Below are 22943 nucleotides of genomic sequence, written 5' to 3' on the forward strand. Positions count from 1 at the left end.
GGGAGGCTCTGCAGAGAGACCTGGACAGGCTGGAGCCATGGGCTGAGCCCAACTGGAGGAGTTTCCATAAGGCCAAATGCCGGGGGCTGCCCTTGGGCCACAACAACCCCCAGCAGCGCTCCTTGGGCAGGAGTGGCTGGAGAGCTGCCAGTCAGAGAGGGACCTGGGGGGGTTGATTGACAGCCGGCTGAACAGGAGCCAGCAGTGTGCCCAGGGGGCCAAGAAGGCCAATGGCATCCTGGCTTGTGTCAGCATTAGCGTGGCCAGCAGGGACAGGGAAGGGATCTTACCCCTGTACTCAGCCCTGGTGAGGCCGCACCTCGATGGCTGTGTTCAGTTTTGGGCCCCTCACTCCAAAAAGGACATTGAATGACTCGAGCGTGTCCAGAGAAGGGCAACGGAGCTGGTGCAGGGTCTGGAGCACAGGTTGTACAGGGAGCGGCTGAGGGAACTGGGGGTGTTTAGTGTGGAGAAGAGGAGGCTGAGGGGAGACCTCATCGCCCTCTACAGCTCCCTGAAAGGAGGCTGCAGAGAGCTGGGGATGAGTCTCTTTAACCAAGAAACAATAGGACAAGAGGGAATGGCCTCAAGTTGCACCAAGGAAGGTTTAGACTGGATATTAGGCAGCATTTCTTTCCAGAAGGGGTTGTTAGGTGTTGGAATGGGCTGCCCAGGGCAGTGGTGGAGTCCCCATCCCTGGAGGTGTTTAAGAGTTGGGTTGACATAGCGCTGAGGGATATGGTGTGGTTGGGAACTGTCAGTGTTAGGTTAACGGTTGGACTAGATGATCCTCAAGGTCTTTTCCAACATAGATGATTCTGTGATTCAGCTGTAGGAAAAAAGGTCTGATACAACACCATACCCTTAGTTAGAATTGCCATTATGTGTGTCCCTGAAGCAGTAAAGCTGTGGAAGCTAACATTGCCATGGTTACCAGAGCAATCAATCTGGGACTGACATCTTTTTGCTTCAGCTGTTTACTAAAGGGGCATTTATGCATTATGAGTCTGCTGCTTGCAACGCTTCCTGCCTGTGTGTCCTTCCATGTGTGATTATGACCGTCGTAGCAATTTTACTAACAATATGCCATCCTCCAGTAGGATGTGTATGTGTAATATTCCAGGTAAGAACAAGTGAAGGGAATGTGAGTCTGGAAGACCACAGCAAAGTGGAAACTTTTAGAACTGGCTCATCTGACAAAGAATAAGTCTTCTGATGTTGTGGGTAAAGGTGTTAGTTTCTACATTACTGGCTCTGGGGCAGCAGAGATAGTCTAAAAAGATTCATGCTTTTTGCCCCTTCTTTTCTCAGGTTAATTGCTGACACTATCTGAGATAGCTTATGTAAATTTTGCTCTGAAAAGTCTCCACAAACAAAACTTAGGTTGCATACCCTTAAATACCATGTTGGTAGAACTGAACTCAGGTTGTTTGCAGGCGTGCTGTAAGACATCTTAGACCCTTGAGCAGAGTCCAGGCAGGGTAATTGATGACTGGACAGTGATTGGACCAAACTTAAACACTATCCAGTTAATATTGCTGCATTTAAGACACCAGCAACAGGTTGTTTGAGGTCCATCTCAATAGGCATGTTTACATTTGTACAGAGGAATATCTGCTCCCTTTGGAGGTATATTCTTTCCTTGTTTTCATTAATTTATGTGTAAGAACAATAAGCCTTTAGTCAGCTATCTTGAATAGAAGTCAGTAAGAAGGGCATAACTGTGGAATTTTTTTCCACACACTTGAAGACTGAAATGAACCTGAAGATGAGTTGGTAGTATTTCTACTTTAGATTTCTAAGTCATTAGTTAGAGTAAATGGGTGCTTTCAAGGTTGGCTAATTTGTTTATAATAGTAAACAGCTCTGGTTTTGAGGGAGAGAAAAGTCATCAAATACTTCTGTGCATGGTTGTTCATTTCCAAATATCCGAATAATGACTGAGGTTGTGTGATTCTTACATTCAGCAAAGGAAGCATAGAAGTTGTCACCTTTATCCACCAAATAGCTTTTGCAGCCTTTCACAACTTCGCATATGTTAATGAAAAACATTTTCTGAGAAATTGGCAACTTCGCACTTTGTAGCTGATGCCAGATTTTTTCATGGACCAGTTCAAGGCAGAGCAAAGGGAAAAATGCCTTGTTTTAGTTCATGAATTACTCTGACAAGCTTTCACATTGTCCCACCTCTTATTAATATTCTTTTTGATGTGAGCTTGTAAAACAGAGGATTGGCTGTTAATCTCTGGGATCTCAAGGGCTTTTGGCAGTGGCCTATAATTGATGTGTTCACATGGCTGTTGTCTGACTACTGATGATTAGACATCAGTGTTATCTCCCAGCTAAATCAGTGTTACTTATAAATCACACTTGATAAACTGCAGTTTCATTTCTTCAAAGGATCTGTACATGTCTCTATGGTTTGATAGAACTGCCAGAGTAATTTCATGATATGACAGTTTAGATTAGGTTTATTTTTATTTCAGTTGAGCAAAATATTTGAACTTCTACCAAGCACACAGAAATGTTTCTTTTTGTTTGATTGTCTCTGTTATAAACTCATCATGCAGTGGTTAGAATAGAAAGGATATGTACAGTCAGGGCAGAGCAGAGTAGAAGGTGCAGGTAACTGCAGAATATAACACATGAAAAGTGGAATACTTGGACTACTGATTTTTTTTTTCTTTATTTGAAGAGAAAGGGTGCCTCATTTGTAGCAGCTGTTGATCACTTACACTGTAAAAATAGTCTATGAGACAGTGTAAGAAAGGAGGAAGTTAAAGGTTAGACTGATGTACTGAAACACAAGGTGTTTCAACAATGGTGTGGGGGATTTTCTGGGTGAAATCAGGTCCTTTGCTTGCCTCCATTCTTTCTCTGCAAGACAGGAATGATAAGCTGTTACTGAAACTCTGCACATGTAAACTTTAGTCTGTATTTGGGTATTTAGAGAGCATGCTAATGAGAATCCCAAGATACAAAGGCAAAATCAATAGGGAAGAATGTCTTTGAGGTAGGGACATGAGAACTGAGATCTCAAGGTGACCTGCTTCTGAGTCACTGAAAGGACAAGATCTGGCTGTCTGTTAAGTAGCCTATAGTCAGATGATTTGGTGCTGATGGTGTAGATGCTCTCCTGAAAGAGAAATAAGGGAACACTAAACCAGTGTTTCTCCTCTGCCAGAACAGAATGGCCTCAGAGCTGAGGGAAGTAGGTAAGTTTAGAAGGGTCTTCCCTGCTGTCTCCAGTTCTTGCATTTGCCTTCATACTGTAAATGTAATCCTTCAGCCTCATTGTTAAGTATTATTGGAGACTTGCATCATTACCATGTTCAACAGAAAAAAACCCAACCCACACTCAAAACAATTTGGTGGGAGTAGGTATTACGGGTTTCCTTCTCATGAGGCTTATTTTCCTCTTAAAAATTTTCACTTTACATGTATTATTTCCAGAATTTTTTTAGAGCTCTTGAAAAATTATTTGAAATGCTAATTACTTTTCTCCATGATAAAACAAACACTACGGTCCAAATTCTGCCTGTAGTTGTGCTTCAGTGGAACTACTCTGGATCTACACCAGCATAAAATTGTGTACCAGCTGAGAAAAATAAATTAGCTATAAGAAACTGGCTTTCCCCAAAATGCTGTAAGTACCTCAAACAACATTTGAGAATAAATATTTTATTTTTTTATTAACTATAGAAATTCAGGAGTGGTAGTTGTAGGCTTAGCTAAATAATAATGCTTCAGTTCTTTTTTCAACTAAAGAAGAACACAAGTCTGTGGGACTGGATGGGTTACACCCAAGGGTGCTGAGGGAGTTGGCAGATGTGCTCGCCAAGCCGCTGTCCATGATTTACCTGAAGTCATGGCTAACTGGGGAGGTCCCATTGGACTGGAGGGTGGCAAATGTGACACCCATCTACAAGAGAGGCAGAAAGGAGGATCCAGAAAACTATAGACCTGTCAGTCTGACCTTGGTTCCAGGGAAGGTCATGTAGCAGGTCATCTCGGGTGCCATTAAAAGTCGTATAATGGACAACCAGGGGATCAGACCTAGCCAGCCTGGGTTTATGAAAGGCAGGACCTGCCTGACAAACCTGATCTCCTTCTATGACAGGATGACCCAACTATTGGACAAGGGAAAAGCTGTAGATATTATCTACCTGGATTTTCAAAAATCATTTGATACAGTTCCCCATAGAATTCTCATCAAAAAACTGGCTGCCCATGGCCTGGATGATTGAATGGTCTGCTGGGTCAAGAACTGGCTGGCTGGATGGTCCCAGAGAGTGGTGGTCAATAGAGCTAAATCCAACTGGGAGCTGGTCACAAGTGTTGTTCCCTAGGGCTCGGTGTTGGGCCCATTTCTGTTCAACATCTTTATTGATGATCTTGATAAGGACTTAGAGTGTATCATCAGTAAGTTCGCAGATGACATGAAATTAATTGCAAGTGTTGACAGGGAGTCTCTACAGAGAGACTTGGATAGATTGGATCCGTGGGCCAACGTTAACGGGTTGAGCTTCAACAAGGCCAAGTGCCAGGTCCTGCATTTGGGCCACAACAACCCCCTGCATGGCTACAGGCTTGGGCAGGTGTGGCTGGAGAGCTGTCTGGGAGAGAAGGATCTGGGGGTTTGAACTGACAAGCAGCTGAACATGATCCAGCAGTGTGCCCAGGTGGCCAAGAAAGCCAACGGCATCCTGGCTTGTGTCAGAAATAGTGTGACCAGAAGAAGTAGGGAGGTGATCTCGAGGTGCTGGAGCGAGTGCAGAGTTGGACAACGAAGCTGGTGAAGGGCCTGGAGAATAAATCCTATGAGGAGCGACTGAAGGAGCTGGGACTGTTTAGTTTGAGGAGGAGAAGGCTGAGGGGAGACCTCATCACTCTCTACAACTCATTGAAAGGACATTGTGGAGAGGTTGGTGCTGGTGTCTTCTCACAGGTAGTTAGTGACAGAACAAGGGGGAATGGCTTTAAACTGCAACAGGGGAGGTTCAGACTGGACATTAGAAAAAATTTTTTACAGCAAGAGTGGTCAGAGAGTGGAATAGGCTGCCGAGGGAGGTGGTGGAGTCCCCATCCCTGGATGTGTTTAAGGGTTGTTTAGATGAGATGTTGGGGGATGTGGTGTAGGGGAGAATTTTGTAGAGTAGGGCTGATAGTTGGACTCAATGATCACAAGGGTCTTTTCCAATCTGAATGATTCTATGATTCCATAACAGTGAAAAAGAAAGCTTGAAATGTCATTTTTTAAGTGTTTCCTTTAGTGAGGTGCTAAATAATTACGAATATGTATGTCACATTCTTAAATGTAATAATATTGTCTTGTTCTTTAAATAAAATTAGGACACAGTATCATACACTTAGTAGTGTTTGTAGCTAATACCATGAAGTTGGTCTAAGGAATACAGAGAAAAATTGATAGGGGATTCTGCACCCTATCGAAAAGCCAATGTGGGAGACCTAGGGCAATAGTAGACGAGTATATTAACCAAAGATCCACCTGTCTTGCCTAAAAAGCCTAAAACCAGCTAAATTTAAAATTATGGGGTTTGTAGAAACTGATAAATATGGGGCCATGAAGTCAAATGATGGATTTTCAGAACATACTAAAAAATGTCATCCATAAAAATGTGGTTAGGCAACTAAAAGTTGTTGGTATACACAGGCCATCAAGGAAGCTCAGTTTTGTTTCTGAGGATTATAGAGGTTCTTTGACAAGCTTTTGGAAGAGAAATTAATAGTTTAGTTGATTTTTCTCAACAAAAAGTTTACTGAGTTGAGCAAGGAATAGTCTGAATCATAATGTACTTTGCACTCACAAAGTAGAGTAGTAGGCAAGAGGGTGAAAGGCAACAAAACCCTTGTGCTAAGCCACTGACAGGCAGGAAGTTAGAGGTGCAAAGAAGCCATTTCTCTTCTGAGTCTTGTTTGCCACTGGATTATAGATTGCAGATTCCTGTAAAAACTCAATTATATTGATTCTCTATATCCCTGCACTCCAGAAAGGCTGAAAAGACACCTATTCTACCAGACTACAGTCACATCATTAAATAACTGAAACCATCATTTCGTAATGGAGAACTTCTCCTGCATGGTCATAGGGTTGTGGTATGATTTATTTGTACATTGATAATGAAAACTTGAAACATAATGGTTAAGTGCATTCAGTTATGATGTAATTAGATTATCCATTATCTTCCTATATGCAATTAAGAGTGGGAGAATTTTCCTTGGTCACTTGGTGTCTTGATATGTCATAGAGCTAACATAGCTTCATTCCTGGCTCAAAGTCTTACACCTGTTAGAAATAAACATTGGCAACTTCAGAGTACCATTTTTTAATAATGCTGTGAGATTTCTATAAGCAAATACCTTACCTTTTTTTCAGGCTCAAAACCCTGGAAGGTTGACTGTAACAAAACCTTGATAAGCCAAGAGGTGATTGTCATCTTTAAGATGAAAAACTTTTTTTCTTTAAAATAAAAAGCTTCTAAAGGGTTATAGAACTTGATAAAGCAGTACCTAATCCTTACCAGCAAATGGCTGTGCCTCAGTTTTTACCATGTTCAGTCACATGACACCATCTGATACTGGATATCATCTTAGGCACGTTCTGTCTAAACTCAAAATAGTTCAGAGAAATTCCTTACGTGACAGTTCAGAAAAAATCCTTACTTGACTGTGGAATACAGTGTAATCTTTCTAGACAGAATAGGTATTTTGAGGAAATTTCAGTGTTTATTTATTCTGTATTCAAGCTTAGCAAAGCACTCAGGCTGACTGAAGAAAAGTTTGGAAGCACTGACTGAAGAGCTGAACAGGAGAAATCAAGTTTCAATGGAGAAAGGTGTTCTAGATACCTGTGACTTGTGGAGAAATCACTCTATAACTTTGGAGTTATAAAGTGGGTGTGTTTATTCAGCGTTGGGCGCATGGGGTCACCTGTGGCCAAAATTATCTCAATGAATACAATTTTGTTTGTCTGGAAGAAGAGAAATGTCTTTACTAGAGATTTGCAGGTGGTGATCTGGGCATCCTCCCAGGACTCTGCCAAACATTAGAGCTGATACAGTTTTTCACAGATGCAGCCTTTGGCAGGAGGGTATTGCTGGCAGCTGTCAACTGCTGATCTTTCCCACAGTAAAATGGGTGAATGACTTTGGGAAATCCCAAGCATCTGATCTAGAATACAACATAGAAGAGAGGACAAAGTTTTCCTTGCCTGTTGTTTAGCACCACTGTTTCTGCATAAGACTCTACCTAAAGCATTGAGTTTTCCTCATGGACCTCACTGTTATATTAATGCTGTCCTAAAAAAATATTAATAATATTTTGTCAGTGGAGTTGCTGTAGACACAGTTGCATAATGTCTGAGGAGGTCTGAAGGTCTGAATGCAGAAAGAACATGTAACTGTCAAAACACTGTGAGTTTGTAGAACTGTGTGTGCTGGTTCAGCAGCTGATGGGAGTGGTATAGATCTTCAATAAAAGGGGGAATTTTTAATTTTTTCCTTGTAGTAAAAGATTAGTAGCATGTAAGAGTTTTAAGTTGATTTTTTTGCTTAATAACAAATATTCAAAATATTGAAACCATTCAAGACGTGATTTGCTAATTTCCTGGGGGGGAAAAACAAAAGTGTCAATTAGTGTGTCTGTTTGCTTGCTTTTTTCTTTTTCCTTTTTCTCCCAACTACTCAGTTGATTTAAGTGGAGAAGTTCATTTTAAGAGTAGGAAATACTTGGAATCTCTAAGTAGATACTACTTCAGTTACTCAGTTCAGCACAATTACGTGTCAGGTTTCTCGTCCATATTACAATAGTTGTAAAACATAAGCATATATTTTTAATTACTATTCTCCAACATAGGTTTTTAAGTCTAAAGTTTGGATGAAATTTATGCAATCTGAATCTCCTTCGTCCTTTTTTTTACATTCAAGTTATTGTGATTCACAACTAAGTTGACCAAAAAAGTAACTTCCCCAGTACCTCTGACTTTACTGTATTTTGAATGTAGGCATATAATAGATATATCTGTCCTGTGACCAAAGCTCTTTTCTACATCCATGTCTTGTAGTCTTTCCTATCTTCTAAACACATCCTTCATGGCACTGACATTCTCTTCCAATAATTTGATTTAGAACGTTTATTTGCCAACAATGACTTTATTAGATAATAAGCATGGGTTTGAAAAAGTAAAATATCTTTACCTAATGACTAGTATTTCAAAGGTATAATTGAATTCTTCTCATTTCAAAATTAATACTATTTTATTTAAGAAACAAAACGTCAGTTCTGTTAAGTATGGTGTCAAAATGCTTCTGAGTGGCCTCACATATGAATTCAAATGTAAGTAATACTGAATTAAGATTAAATTAAGATTTTTTTCAGATTAAATGGAGATTCTTCATGATGTAATTGATTTTACATCGTAGAATATGAAGGAATAGCTTTAGGTTTTAGATATGTAAATTCTTTGTGGGGAAAGGTTTGTAGTAGTAAGACATTTGAAATGAAATGTTTAGAAATGCAGACACACTTGCACACAAACATTATTGCTATGTCGCATTCTCCCACATTTGTTTTCTTCCAAAGTATCATTGATTTAATTAGAATTACTTCTGATTTATGATGCTTTGAATAGGATTAAGAATGAGGTCTTCTGAGGCCACTGTTGCTGTAGAAAATTAAGGTAGGCACGAGCATACTTTTATATAAACCAAGGCAATCTCCCTTTCATCTTACAATTAGAGAAAGGAATTTGGAGAGAGAGCAAAACTTCCATATAGGAATGAATTCCTTTATTTCCTGTTTTTTTTTTTTTATTTTAGATTTAGTGATTCTGTGAAGTACTGATTTGTAACTCTAAAGAACTTGTCAATGTCGTTTTCAAGGTTGGAGGTTTCTTATTCCTTTCAGTCTACAAGGCCTTGATTTTTTTCAAGGATTTAGATTTTTAGGTATATCCCATAATAGTATTTGGATCTTTTCACATTCTTTCTACTAGGGCAGACATTCCTACTGGGAATGCTTACATAGATATTGTTCTCCATTTAAAAAGCAGTGCTTTATTGGAAGGGTTTATCCTGAGTCTTAAACCTGCTCCTCTGCCTTTATCCAGACTCCATTTGCTCCAGGTAGATGCATTAAATGGCTTTTGGCATGTATATTTCAAAATTACATGGTGGGTGACACTGCAGTAGTGTATGACCCCATTTGGTCTGAGATTGGTACACTATGTGGTCATTGAGATGTATCTTCGAATATAAACCTTCATTAATGAGGTGGAACTACACATACATTCATAGTTCTACATGTGCTAGCACACTTTGATCAGTCACATCATGTGGCCCGGCTGCATGGCAGCTGTTTCTTTCCATTTTATCATTTATGACAGAAATGTTTCACATTTAAGATACCCTCTGAAAGTTTTCAAAGTTGAAATAAATGAAATTTATAGATACAGAATACTTGATAATAGGATCAAAAAGTGTTACTTTAAATCTCTGTGAAAAGTGATTTTATTCTGAATACTACTGTAAATCTGCTTCTGTCAGATTAGTGCCATGTCAAATAGGGCCATAGGTGTTCCTGGTATATCACTCTTCTTTAATTCAGGTGAGTTTTCCACAGGAGTATGTGAGAGAGTCTGTCCCATTAAGACAAAATTCTCTTATTCCTACAGGAATAGGAATATGATATGGCTGATTGAAACAGTATGATGTTGGATACTCTTACCTGGAAAGTCCCCTCAAAGCTATGTAACTTCTATGAGCTTGGCACTACCCACTAGAATCTCTCCTGGTTGTCAGGAAATTGTGTACAAAGGATATAAAATGTTACTTTTCAGACATAATTTTGGAAGCTTGCACTGCATCAGGAGAATGAGTTTTGATGAGCAGAACTTAATTCCAACATGTAAATTGCCTGAGTAACTGAAGGAGAACCCTGCTTATTAGAAAGTCTTGCCTATTTCCAGTTAGGATAATATTTCTTCTCTCTTTCATGCACTATTCCTCATACTGACTAATGTTATGCAGCTGCCAAAATTTTTTTTATTATCATGTTCAGATAGAGGAGTGTTCCATGGAGCACTGACTACATTGCTTGGCAGGCATTCTTCATTTTCTGTGAGCTTTCTACTACTAAGAGCCATAGCTCTCTGATACAATCAAACACTTGGCAGTGGAAAGCTGCCATGAATAACACCCCAGCTTTGTAGCCTTTGTCACTAATAAGCTCTCAGAAGCTCTTGGAATTAGGTGAATGAGGAAAACATTACTTGAATATTTGTCTTTTTTTTGAGCCCTTTGACTATGTGTATAAAGAGAGCATCTATGTAAATAACCTTCCTCAGATTTTCATTCTCATATTGGAATCTCTCATGTGATAAACACCAAGGCTACTGCTCAGTATGCGCCAACACCTGGGAATAATCATGCAAAAATAACAGTGAGAAACTGCAGAGCATCTGTTCTTGACATTAACTTTCCTCAGTTTGACAGACTGCCACCACCAGATGTTAGTCTTATGTGCCTTTTTTCCACTGGAGATGGCGGCCTTTCTGCCTCTCTTTGCCGCTAATAGCTTACATCAGTGCCCTTTGGAGAATTCATGAAAACAATTGTGTCACCAAGATGATTGCTGAGAACCACCACTTTGCTGTGCTAAGGTTATGATTATCAAACAAGACGGGATCATTTTAAAACGTGGAAAACTAGAGCAATATTTAAGCTTAGCATATTTTTTTCTTATGAGTAAGGTCATATTTGTGCAATGAACATGAACTTCAGAGACAGTAAATGTCCACTTAATTCTCAACCAAAGGCTTAGTGTTTTAATTTACAGAGAAACCGTCCCTTTTACTGAAATAGCCACTCTGTGGCCTTGTCCTTTGTCTTTCTAGTGGAAAACATGAACGTTTATTAGCAGCTCTAAATAAACCAGAACTGAGTGCAAATATTTGTAACAAAGAATTCAGTAAGGTACACTGTCAGACCCTTGCTTTCTTTAGCTCACCCTCACTGTTTATAATACTTGGAAGATGGAAGACACGTTTGACCATTTAGTCTATGTTCATTTAAAACATTGGCTAGTTTAGTATGATAATAGCAAACATTTGGTTTTATCTCTGGCTTTGTGATGAGTATATTTGATGGAAGAATGCTGTTGAATGTATAGTAGAAGGTTTTGCATTGCTTTCCAAAACACCATGTAAACTATCAAACAGGCCATTCATCAGCATTTCTTGGTTTTATAAAGGGACGTGGCTTAGCTTTTCTTAAGCACTAGGCTCCATCTCCCTGGAAGTTAGAGATTCTGGTTCTCTTCTGGCTTGAAGTAAGATACATTAAGAACTCCTCTAAATTATGCCTGGGGTACATATTGACCCTGTTTCATTGACAGAGCCCTATTATGCAGCCAGTGCTAGGGAGCAGGGCTCTGTGCCATACAACTGTTTGCCTTCCGTTGGCATCAGACAGCCAGAATTTGTATAGCGTAGAATCAGTGTCCCCCTATACTAGGCATACACGGTTACTGTTTTATGTAATGCTTACCATTAGATATTGCAAGTAAGAGCTGCTGTTGGGGGCCAGTTGATAATTGACTTGACTACTTGCCTATGTTCATTCAAGTCTGCTCTGCAAAGCATTCTTGCCTGTGCTTTAACTCTGCAATTGCAATGGCAGAAAGAGAAGAATAAAGATATCATTGCTTGACTGCATTGTTTTTGTGCCACAGAAACTTTGCTTTACTCCGTTGAATTTTGCTGGTATTATCAGGTTTTTACTATGCTTTTAGAATTCATATTTTGCTTTGGGTTTTTTTTTTGTTTGTTTGTTTTGTTGTTTTTTGTTTTTTTTTTTACTTTATTTCTAACCTGAAGATTATTTTAGTCCTAAATAACAAGATCATTCCCCCCCCCCGATTATGAAGAATTTGGATAAGAATGTGGTTATAGGTCCTTCCTCTCTCTTCCCTAGTTCTAGGGTAATTGAGATCAGAATCCAGACTGGTTATACAAAGATCATACAAAGAATTTTTGTTAAATATTGAGCACATTTAAGCTTTGTGTGCACCATTAAAAGTGTTGGCTCTCAGTTTGTATGTATGAATGATGCTCAAAGCAAAAGAATAATTTCAAAGGCCAATTTTAATAATTCTTACCATTTTTAAAAAGTTATTTTTAATTTTAGATTTCCATTTTTAATTTCTTATTATGAAAAGTGGCCATGTGATGAAGTGAGCTGATCTGTGATACAAAGGATATATAATGCAAAGATAATAATACTCTTTAGTCCTTTATTCTCTTTGTATCCTTACCTGCCAACTTGGCCTTAAAAGAAAGCAAAGTTAACTTTGATCTACATTAAGATCCATTTGAATGAAACCTAGATGACAATGTAGAGTGAGTCATTATATATTTACTGTTGCATTGTCATATGGGGTCCAAAATTAAAAACAGCATAGACATTTGATCATCTGTTCGAAAGCAGCTAGAAAGCAGCCATTTTATAAAAATCATTGAATTGAAGAATGATTTATTGGTGTGGTATCTATGATCCAATGGGCCAAATAAACTTAAGTGTGCCCACTCATATCCTCATATAGCTGTCTTTATAGGACAAAGGTCCTTAAGGCCACAGCAAAGTACTGAGAACCATCAGGCCAACTCTGTATACAGAAAATCTACTGGTAAATTGGAAGTCATATGGGAAAGATAAAATCTTCAGTTCATATAGAGATGTTGTCTCTGTGTGAGTTGTGTACGGACTAATTATCTGGCAGGTTGTATTCTTCCAAGTATGCGTTTTGGAAACCCTGAGAAATTACAGAGTCACAGAATTAGATTGTTTGGATAGATTCCTGTAGAAGTTCTCATCTGTTGACATGTCAAGTAGAAAGATGTAAATGTTATCTGTAAACTGTTAGGTGGGTGATCCTAATGTATTTTAAATGATTGGATTACAAGATATTATATTTGATGCCATACGGATATTAGAATTGTTCCAAGTGCTAATTTCTCTATGATGCACATTTTAAAAAGGCATTTATATATCTTTGTAATGTTTTTATAAATGTTTTTCTTTAAACAGAAAATGCAGTTCCTAGTTTGCAAAATTAATTTCTGTCCACAAATCATTCTCTGTCAGCGCCAAGAAAAATGTGGCCTTAATCCTTGTTTCTAAAGTTTATTTCATACTAACAGTCTATGACAATAGGGAACAGTCTTGTAGAAACTTACTGATTTGCTTTGTTTAGCATGGTGTGTACTTTTGTACTTAATTTTTCATGTGTAGCATTTGGGCTGATGTAGAAAAAATTAAACTCTTAAGATTGAAAATACCCATGAAACTGCAAATCCCTGCATACATAAATGCAGTCTCAGCAAACTGGGCTTTCTTTTTTAAATTTATCTTTTTTTTTTAAAATCTCACAGCACCATTATAGTAAGTTTGTCTGTTGTTTTCAGGTTGATCCCCTGTTTACAGTGCCTGCACCTCCACCTCCGATTTCCAGCAGTATCACACCTCAGATTCTGCCTTCCTACTTTTCCCCATCTTCATCCAATATTGCAGCACCAGTCGAGCAGCTTTTGGTACGGACTCGTTCAGTGGGTGTAAATACTTGCGAGGTTGGAGTAGTAACAGAACCCGAATGCCTTGGACCCTGTGAGCCTGGGACCAGCGTGAACTTGGAAGGAATTGTGTGGCATGAAACTGAAGAAGGTAAACTGTTTTTTCCATTAGGTTTGTCTGTGAGAAATGTTAACAAGGAGGAGACCTTGCTGTATCTGTCTGGGTGCTAAGGGCTTGCTAGTCATTGGGACACCCTTATGTACAGTGGTAGTCACAGCTAATGAGTTTTTCTTTTAAAAAGAAATGGCATTTTCATTTTTATTATTTAAGCAACTATTTCCCAAATGACCTACCATGTAACCCCATTTAACAATAGAATTGTTTCCTATTGCTATACTGAGTAAAGCATATTGAGAAATATTGCTAATATATATTGAGAAAAATATATAATGAAATACCTAACAGAATAGCATATATGTGCTATTTAAATGTACATCATGAGGGGGTGTGTATGATGGGAGCGGATACAAAAATTTAGAAAGCTGAATATATTGGAATTCAGACACTGTGATCAAAAATGCTATCACTACATAACAATAGAAGCCCCAGAGACCCAACAGAAATTCAATTTGATGTGATTATTGTTTGCATTTTGGTTATTTGAAACCTAATTTTAAGAGGAAAGCGTTCTTGCTCAAAGAGAAGTATTCCATCTGGTGAAGAAGTGCTATCTAAACCATAGTGATTTCTTTAATATCCTTTGAGGGCATTTGGCCAAGTAGGAATGCTGGAGAGCTTTGGGGAATACTAAACGTTGATTTTCTATGATTTAGAACAAAGGAAGTAGGGAGAGGATTACGCTGTGATATGCAGATTTTTCCATTTTGGTTTTCAAAAGCTCATTATTAAAATACCAGCTTTTTCCTGTTAATGCCAAAAATATTGCATGTATACACTAAAGTTCTTCAATTTTTTTGTTTAATAGTAATGGTTTTCTCCAGTTATAGCTGCTTGAGAGTCTTCCTGTGATTGTTCTTATGTTTGATTTGAGGATTATTTTTTAGTGATGTACCTCCCTCAACAGTGAAAACCAGATTATTTATAAAAGGATATAATGAAAGAACACAGTAGTGCATTGCTGCATGGTAAATCCTGACATCCTTCAGACATATGCGCAACGGCATTTGGTCCTTTGCAGTGATATATAAGATTGAACCGAAGTGTTCTACACTGTCCTCTCAAAAATCAATAGAGAGTCAGATTTACTTGCTTTTATATTCTTTCTTCCATCCATCTTTCTCTCTATTTATGTCTACAGCAGATTCATAAGGTAGATTGATCCCTTTAGATTGTTTTTAAAGCACAGTATAAATTCTGTTTTAAAATATCCCTGCAGAGATGACTGCCCTTAGCTGCTCCAATCTCCCTTCACTGGCCTGTATTAATCAGAGTTGGAATGTGTGGGCGTTAACTGTGTTGACATGAAAGAGCAGTAGCTGTTAATAGTGTTATTCTTGCTGAATAAACTAAACTCCTGACCCCCACTGAATTTAAGAAGCCTGCCTTGTTAAAGGTTTGGCACCAGAAATGGAAGTATTAAAAAAGTGCATTTTCATCAGGATGACATTCCATTTACCAGTTTCTCAGCACTTACTGGTTTAAAAATTCTTGTTAGTTAATAGAAATTAACTCCCTTAACATTTTCCCAGTTTGTCTGAATCAATTTTCTGAAACAACTCAAGAGTTCAGTGACAGCATGTTTGAGTGCAACTGTTTTGAATGTGCATGTGTTCACAGCTTTACAAATACAGTTTGACAACACTACAGCTATGAGTGACTACAGTAATAGATAAAATGGGATTTTAGAAAACTCTAGAAATATAGCTGGAATGTAGATTAAGAGACTGAAGAGAATTGATATGATTTTATATTGTATGGTCTGTACTGTGCTCTCTGTGTTTTACTGTTTCAGACCCTGCTGACTGAAGAAAATAACAAATTTTACTCTGGTTTTCCCAGTGTTCACAGTCAACACTTTATTATGAAAAATGAGTTCCTAATGATCGGTTTTGCATTTTAATTAAGTTTTGACATCTGGGGCACACATATATGTGTTTATTTAGCTGGTTTAAAGTTTTCTGACATGTTCATGAAAGCAGCTATATAGCAACTTGCATTAAGCCATTTCTGCCAAATTTTAGAAAACAGGGTGCAGATGGGTTTTATTTATCTTTTATTTATCTTTAACAAACAGAAGATTATCAGATACTCATTTCCTAAATTGATGTAAATCCAGAATACTTTAATTGAAATCTTCCTAACTGGTGACATCTAAAACTATCTTGATGTTCAGAATGACCAACTGAAATACAAATTTATTTTGTGATGTCCATGTTTCTTTCATATTTGCCCCCTTCAGTGCTTTCCAAAACCTGTTAAAAATACACATGCAAACTGACATCTATCTAGCTGTCTATATATCTGACAGCTTTTTAATGTAAAACAATTCTAAGAGGCTAAGGTATAAAAATCTATTACCTTGGTTTGTGTTTTGAGATTTTTGAATTTTATATATCTGATATAGCCACTCTGTGAGTTGTGAGGTGATTGGAATAGGCTTGTATGATGTCTGGATATTCTATAGTATATTGCAACTATGAACCAAATGTGCTGCTGAGCAGCATTCATATGCTGCACCAACTAGCTATGGGAATGCAAATACAGAAAGGATGCGGTGATGACAGTTATTATAATAAGAATAGTAGAATGAGTAGAGAAAGTTGAAATCAAATAGTTTATGTAGAACTCATTAAATGTAATATGTGCTTTATAGAGGAGGAGTATACTTGAGAATTCAGGTTTTGAAGGTTTTTCAGTATCTGAAATAACCCATTTTGTTTTAGGAATGTTAAGTTGTCACACTCTTGCACTTGTTCAAGGTCAGAAAAAGGATGATGTTTGATTTTATTAGCCAGATTTTAAGATAATCAGTCACTAAAGGAGGGGAAGAAGCAGCACTGGCTTTCAGAGAAAACTCTGGCTGATGAAAGAAAGCATTGTTACCACAGCTCTTTACATTTATTCCACGCCAATCAATTTCAACTGACTTATCAGCAGATTTAATAAATCATACCATTTTTTCCAGAGTGTTTCAGTCTTAAGACGTGTACAGGGAAGCTGGCATCTGAAGTCTGTCACATTTTAGGGTTTTGAAACTAACCGTAGCTGGTTACTCATATAATTGATTGAGACTGCTGGTTATCATGTGGGTATTTCTCAGTTGCACTGCTAAATTGTGTAGTGTTTAATTTCTGTATATGTATGCTGTGGATATTTTCATCTGCATAACTTTGGATATGACTTCATAATGGCTGTAGAAAAGGATATTGAAGGAGCTAGTTGACTACTCTGTGGTAGTGAAATGGGAAATGGTTATGGGCACGTCAGCCTGAAAGTGCACAGTCAATGCAGATACTTGACACCAGAAGCTACCATCCAGTAACAGTAATTATTGGAATGTATTGTTCTGTTCAATTGGTTCTTCTGATAATCTGGGAAACATCTGCAAAAAATCTGTATGTCTATACTGAGAAGTAAGTTTTATCTACAGTCAGGTACTTGCTAAATTGTGTAATTATCTTCTGGGAAAACAGTTTTGAAGAGAGCAGTAATTGTGTCTTACTGCCTTGAGGAAATAAAAATTACTCCGAAAAAAGGGAAACCACTAACCAGCTTTCTTAGAACTTGCTTTTTTGCTTAGTTTCTTACATGCAATTGCTCTGGGTCATGTCCTGGTTTTGGTTCAGCAACGTTCCGATGATGTCTTGTTTGCTTGAAAGCTGTGTAGGAGACAGCCATTCGTCACCTTGCTCCCTTTTTTGTGCAGAACAAGCTGTCTACATGTGGTGTTGGAGTTCTCACATTGCTGCACTGACATTCTTCCTCTTGCAGTTTGGGTACAACTTACTGTTGTTCAATAACGAATAATGGGGAAATGAGTTGCATTTTTTAAAGTGTCCTCTTATCAGGGTTAGCTTGTTGATTTTTGTAACTGGAGACTAGCTGTCAAATGTAAGAAATAGGAATCTGCTGGATCTCAGAAATCCCATGGGATCATCTCCGGGGTATTCCAAATTTGTCTTAGCATCAGTTCTGACATTATTTTGCATAAATTTTCAGTAGAAAGGAGAACACTTAGAAGACAAAGAGGCGTGCTGGTACTTGCTGTATATGGGTTTTCTAGCTTGCCACGGTTTTCAGCTAGTACGCATAGGTGTTTTGAAAACATGTCTGCTGCACAGAGCTGATGTGGATTCCTCTCAGCCTTACTATGTGGTGTTAGTTTTGCAAGGACTGTTTTAAAAGAACAGTATATTTTAAAATGGTTATCTATGTGTTTGTACATGTGTATGTAGGTAAGGGTGTGTATGTGTCTATAGAAATAGAATTAGAAGAATGAGAAGTTGTCTTTAACTTCTGATTCTCCCTAGCAATTTTTGTGCCTTAACAGCCACATTTTCCTACTTTCACAAATACATGATTAAATGATGGAACTAGTAATGTTGAAAGCCATGTCAAACTGAGGAAGTAGAGATTTTTTAAAAAATCTGTTTTATCAACATTAACAATTTATAGAAATTCGGATAAACATGATTAAATCACACTGTTTTCTTGAGCTCAGGCAAGGTTTATAGAGAGAGGTAATATCCTTTATCAAACCAAGTAATACAGTTGTAAAACAGGTAAGCTTTCAGATAGGTGCATTTATATTTTGTCCTTTTGTGTGATGTAGACCATTGACTTGCTGGATACAAGAAGCAGTGGTTTGGTATTGTTGACCACCATTTTCAGTTCAAAACTGAAAGGCAGTGGATAGGAGCATAAACATATCCCTTGCTCAAAATTCAGGCTTTGTTATGTCCATGTTATAGAGAAGCGGTTTGTGGAGAAGGTAGGGGTTTTTTTGGCTAGCTACATTAAGAGAACACCAAAGTCCAGATATTTTCTACTGTCATGTGAGTCATCTGCTGACCAGTATGAATGTCAGCCAGTATCAAAATGTCACCTGTTCAGAAAAAGATTACGCATCTGTTTATACTTTGAGATATAGTGTTTAGTTTTTCTTCTTTCTAGTCTGTGGATTTAAGGAAGTCTGAGGTGATTCTTCATAAGGCTCAACTGTTTCATTGTATTATATAAGGCACTTGGAGTCTGACACCTAGTATGTGTTACGTAGCAAAAGAGAAATGGACTGTATCTCACAATGGGAAGACAGACTTGCATTAAAATGTTTGTAGTTTATGGAAGCTCTACCTACTTTACAAAAGGAGTTTGGGATATTGTATTTTGGGATGTAGACAGACTATCTGAGAAAAATTTTAAGAGTTTAATCTTACAGGACTCGGACTGTGAGAGGGATTTAGCTGTACATACACTAAGGTTTGTTGGGTCTGAGCAGCCTTTCTGATGATCTCAGCAGTTTGTCTGACCTTATCAGTGTATGTGCTTGTTTAGGGATGTAATCATAGAATCATAGAATAGTTTGGGTTGGAGGGGACCTTAAGGATCACCTAGTTCCAAAACCCCTGCCCTGGGCAGGGACACCTTCCACTAGATCAGGTTGCTCAGAGCTCCCTCCAGTCTGGCCTTGAACACTTCCAGGGATGGGGCATCCAGAACCTCTCTGGGCAACCTGTTCCAGTGACTCAGCACCTTCGCAGTGAAGAACTTCTTCCTTATATCTAATCTAAATCTACCCTTTTTCCATTTAAAGACATTACCCCTTGTCCTATCACTACATGCCCTTGTAAAAAGTCCCTCTCCATATTTCTTTTAGGTGCCCTTTAAGTACTGGAAGGCTGCTGGAAGGTCTCCCCAGAGCCTTCTTCAGGCTGAACAACCCCAGCTCTCAGCCTGTCCTCACAGGGGTGGTGCTCCAGCCCTCTGATCATTTTCATGACCCTCCTCTGGACTCACTCCAACAGGTCCATGTCCTCCTTATGTTAGGGGCCCCAGAGGTGAATGCTGTACTCCAGGTGGAATCTTATGAGAGCAGAGTAGAGGAGGGCAATCATCTCCCTTGACCTTGGTCATGCTTCCATGCTTCCTGGATGCAGCCCAGGATGAGGTTGGCTTTCTGGGCTGCAAATGCACATTGCTGGGTCTTGTTGAGCTTCTTGTCAACCAACACCCCCAAGTCCTTCTCTGCAGGGCTGCTCTCAATCCACTCATCATCCAGCCTGTATTTGTGTTTGGGATTGCCCTGACCCATGTGCAGGACCCTGCACTTGGCCTTGTTGAACTTCATGAGGCTCACACAGGCCCACCTTCAAGCCTGTCAAGGTCCTCTAGATGGCATCCCTTCCCTCCACTGTGTTGACCACACCACACAGTGTGGTGTCATCAACAAACTTGCTGAGGGTGCCTCAGTCCCACTGTCCATGTCTCCAACAAAGATGTTAAACAGCACTGGTCCCAATACTGTCCCTTGAGGAATGCCACTCGGCACTGCTCTCCACTTGGACATCAAGCCATTGACTACAGCTCTTGAGAGTGCGACCATCCAGCTCAATTCCTTATTCACCCAGTAGTAGTCTATCTGTCAATTCCATGTCTCTCCAAGTTAGAGACAAGGATGTTGTGCGGGAAAGAGTCAAATGCTTTGCACACATGGTGCAGTAAATGGTGTCAGTTGCTCTTCCCTTGTTCACCAGCACTGTAACCCCATCATATATGTCATACATCAAATATGTCAGGCACATTTTGCCCTTAGTGAGGCCATGCTGGTTGCCGCCCATCACCTCCTTGTCTTCCATGTGCTAAGGCATAGTTTTCAGTAGGATCCGTTCTGTAATCTTGCTGAGCACAGAAGTGAGACTGACTGGCCTGTAGTTCCCCAGGTCCTTCTTTTTTTCCTTTTTAAAAGTGGAGGTTACGTTTTCCCTTTTCTGTAAATACTGATGTTGTCCTGTAACTGGCTTCTGCACTATTTCTTGCACATTTGTGTGAAATATGGTGCTGGGCAGTGTTGGAGGCAAGGATTGGGCTAGATGGACTGCTTAGTCAAAGGCAGTAAGCCAGTAATTTAATTTTGGATACATTTTATTGCTATAACACAAAATGTTTGTGCTGGGAGAACAAAAAGGGAACTGTGAATCACAGAATCATTTACATTGAAAAAAAACCTTCAAGATCATCAAGATCAACTATAAACCCAGCACTGTCCAGTCCACCACTAAACCATGTCTCTAAGTGCCACATCTACCCACTAAACCATGTCTCTGAGTGCCACATCTGCCCATCTTTTAAATAGCTCCAGGGAAGGTGACTCAACCACTTCACTTGGCAGCCTGTTCCAATGCATTATAGCCTTTTCAATGAAGAAATTTTTCCTAATATCTGATCTAAACCTCCCCTGGCACAACTTGAGGCCATTTCGTCTCATCACTTGCTACTTGGGAGAAGAGACTGTCATCACCCTCACTAAACCTCCTTTCAGGGAGTTGTAGAGAGCAATAAAGTCTCCCCTCAGCCTCCTTTTCTCTAGGCTAAGCAACCCCAGCTGCCTCAGCTGCTCCTCATGAAACACTGACACACATGACTTCCCAATTAGACAAATACTTGTAGTCTATTTGATACTGTTTTAATCTAAAATAAATTATGCAAATAGTAATTTTAGAGCCAACCCCCCATGTATCCAGAGAAGCCCCTTAAAGTGGTTTTAAACCATTGGGACTGGCTCTTATGAACCAGGTATACATGGTTAAGTTGATATGGCTTTAATGAGTTGCCATGAATCAGCTGGGCTATGATAACCAAACCTTTGCAGGCTCTTTTTTCACAGCAAACAGTGGATAAGGAGACATGCAAAATAGGTTATGGATGTTCCTTGGTGGGAGAGCTGTATGGGAGATGTTTTGACATCCTTTAGTTTGATTCTTTTAAAAAGCACTAGCACTCCTTTTCCCAGAAATGTTCAATTAGTCATTTATTTAAACACAAATTTAAGTTTAAAGCTGTTTGTGTAGGTGATGGAAAACATCACACGTTAATGAAGATCTGTAACAGAAGAAAAAAAAAAAGAAAAAAGAAAAAATAAGGTGAAAACAGAACCACTGCTGATTTCCAGACTTTCTTAATGCAACAAAGTCAAGCTAATTCATCACCCCTTCCATTCCTTCCCAACACCATTGCTTCTGAAAGTCTGCTGACCACCACTGGAAGAAAAGCACTCAGGAAATTTGTATAAAGATGCTGTTAAATGTTAAATTTGGTATTTAAATGTCAGCATTCCTCCTTGGACATATTCACACTGCAGGGTCTAACCAGTGCTAGTCCTACAGTTTGTTTAGAAAGGCTGTATATCTCTGTTGCATGTAGGGATGCATGATTTGTTTACTGTCTAGTGCTTGACTTGTTGCTTCATTCTTACAGGTACAGATGTAATGCTAAACAGAGCATAGCCACAGTACAGTTGCAGTAACTGACCAAAAATATCTGAAGTATCTTATTTAGCCAGGGTAGTAATGGCTAGCTTATCTAAAGGGACCTGGCAAATGCCACATTTTACAGCTCAGTGAGAACTCTCTTGGTATAATCCAAACCAGAGAATGAAAAAACTTAATAAATTCCAGACAGTGCTTACATAAAAAGCTGTATATTGCCAGACTGCTACAGCGGAAGACTCCCTGTGCTGCTTGTTCATACACAGAAAATCATCCCTTTTTACAAACAAGCATATGGGGGCAGGGAGGGTGCACAGAAAAAGGAAGGAGAATAATTGAGATAGGAAACATTTGCTTGAAGCTACTTGAATGTGAAAGTGAGCCTGCTCAAGCAGTGAGGTTATGGACACTGAAGAGTTGCTTTAAGAAAAGCAACAGTTTTGAGCATCTACTGCTCAAAAGCAAAATCTCAATAGCAGCAGATTGTTTAGAAGTGAGACCATTCCAGTACAAAATACTTGCAACATGTGGTGTTTGGATTTGCAGATAGCAGGGGGGAGAGATGACTGCTAATGAAGAAAGTGTGTATGCACACAAGTGTTTTCTTACTAAATAAATGCCACAGGAGTAAAGAATGCAAGCACAACTGAAATGGTATCTTTAACTGATGTGATTCAGGGATTAAACCACTTATTTAAAAATGCCTCACAGTCAGTCTAATTTTGTACATAGGTTAACTAGTTAGGACAAGCTGTGGTCTTCCAGTTTTGTTACACTCCCAAGTATTGTTGGTCTTCTGCAGTGATGAATGAGAGATTCTTTCCATTGCTGAACTGTACGTTTTCACTAACACAGATTAATATATATATATAAATATATTTTTTTTTTTTTTTCCCTTCCCCCCCCCCCCCCC

The 22943-nt window shown here is 38.9% G+C and overlaps 1 protein-coding gene across 3 annotated transcripts in view; it reads left to right on the plus strand.

Moving 5' to 3' along the window:
- Positions 1-22943, plus strand: part of ZNF608 (zinc finger protein 608) — an 89610-nt gene that overhangs the window by 29167 nt on the left and 37500 nt on the right. For all 3 annotated transcript variants that reach the window (XM_026865707.1, XM_026865706.1, XM_026865708.1), the window contains exon 3: positions 13481-13736. In XM_026865707.1, the coding sequence (XP_026721508.1) occupies positions 13481-13736 (256 nt within the window). The remainder of the gene's footprint in view (positions 1-13480; positions 13737-22943) is intronic.

This window comes from Athene cunicularia (assembly GCF_003259725.1).
Source record: "Athene cunicularia isolate RWA chromosome Z unlocalized genomic scaffold, athCun1 chrZ_part1, whole genome shotgun sequence".
NCBI classification, from domain to species: domain Eukaryota; kingdom Metazoa; phylum Chordata; class Aves; order Strigiformes; family Strigidae; genus Athene; species Athene cunicularia.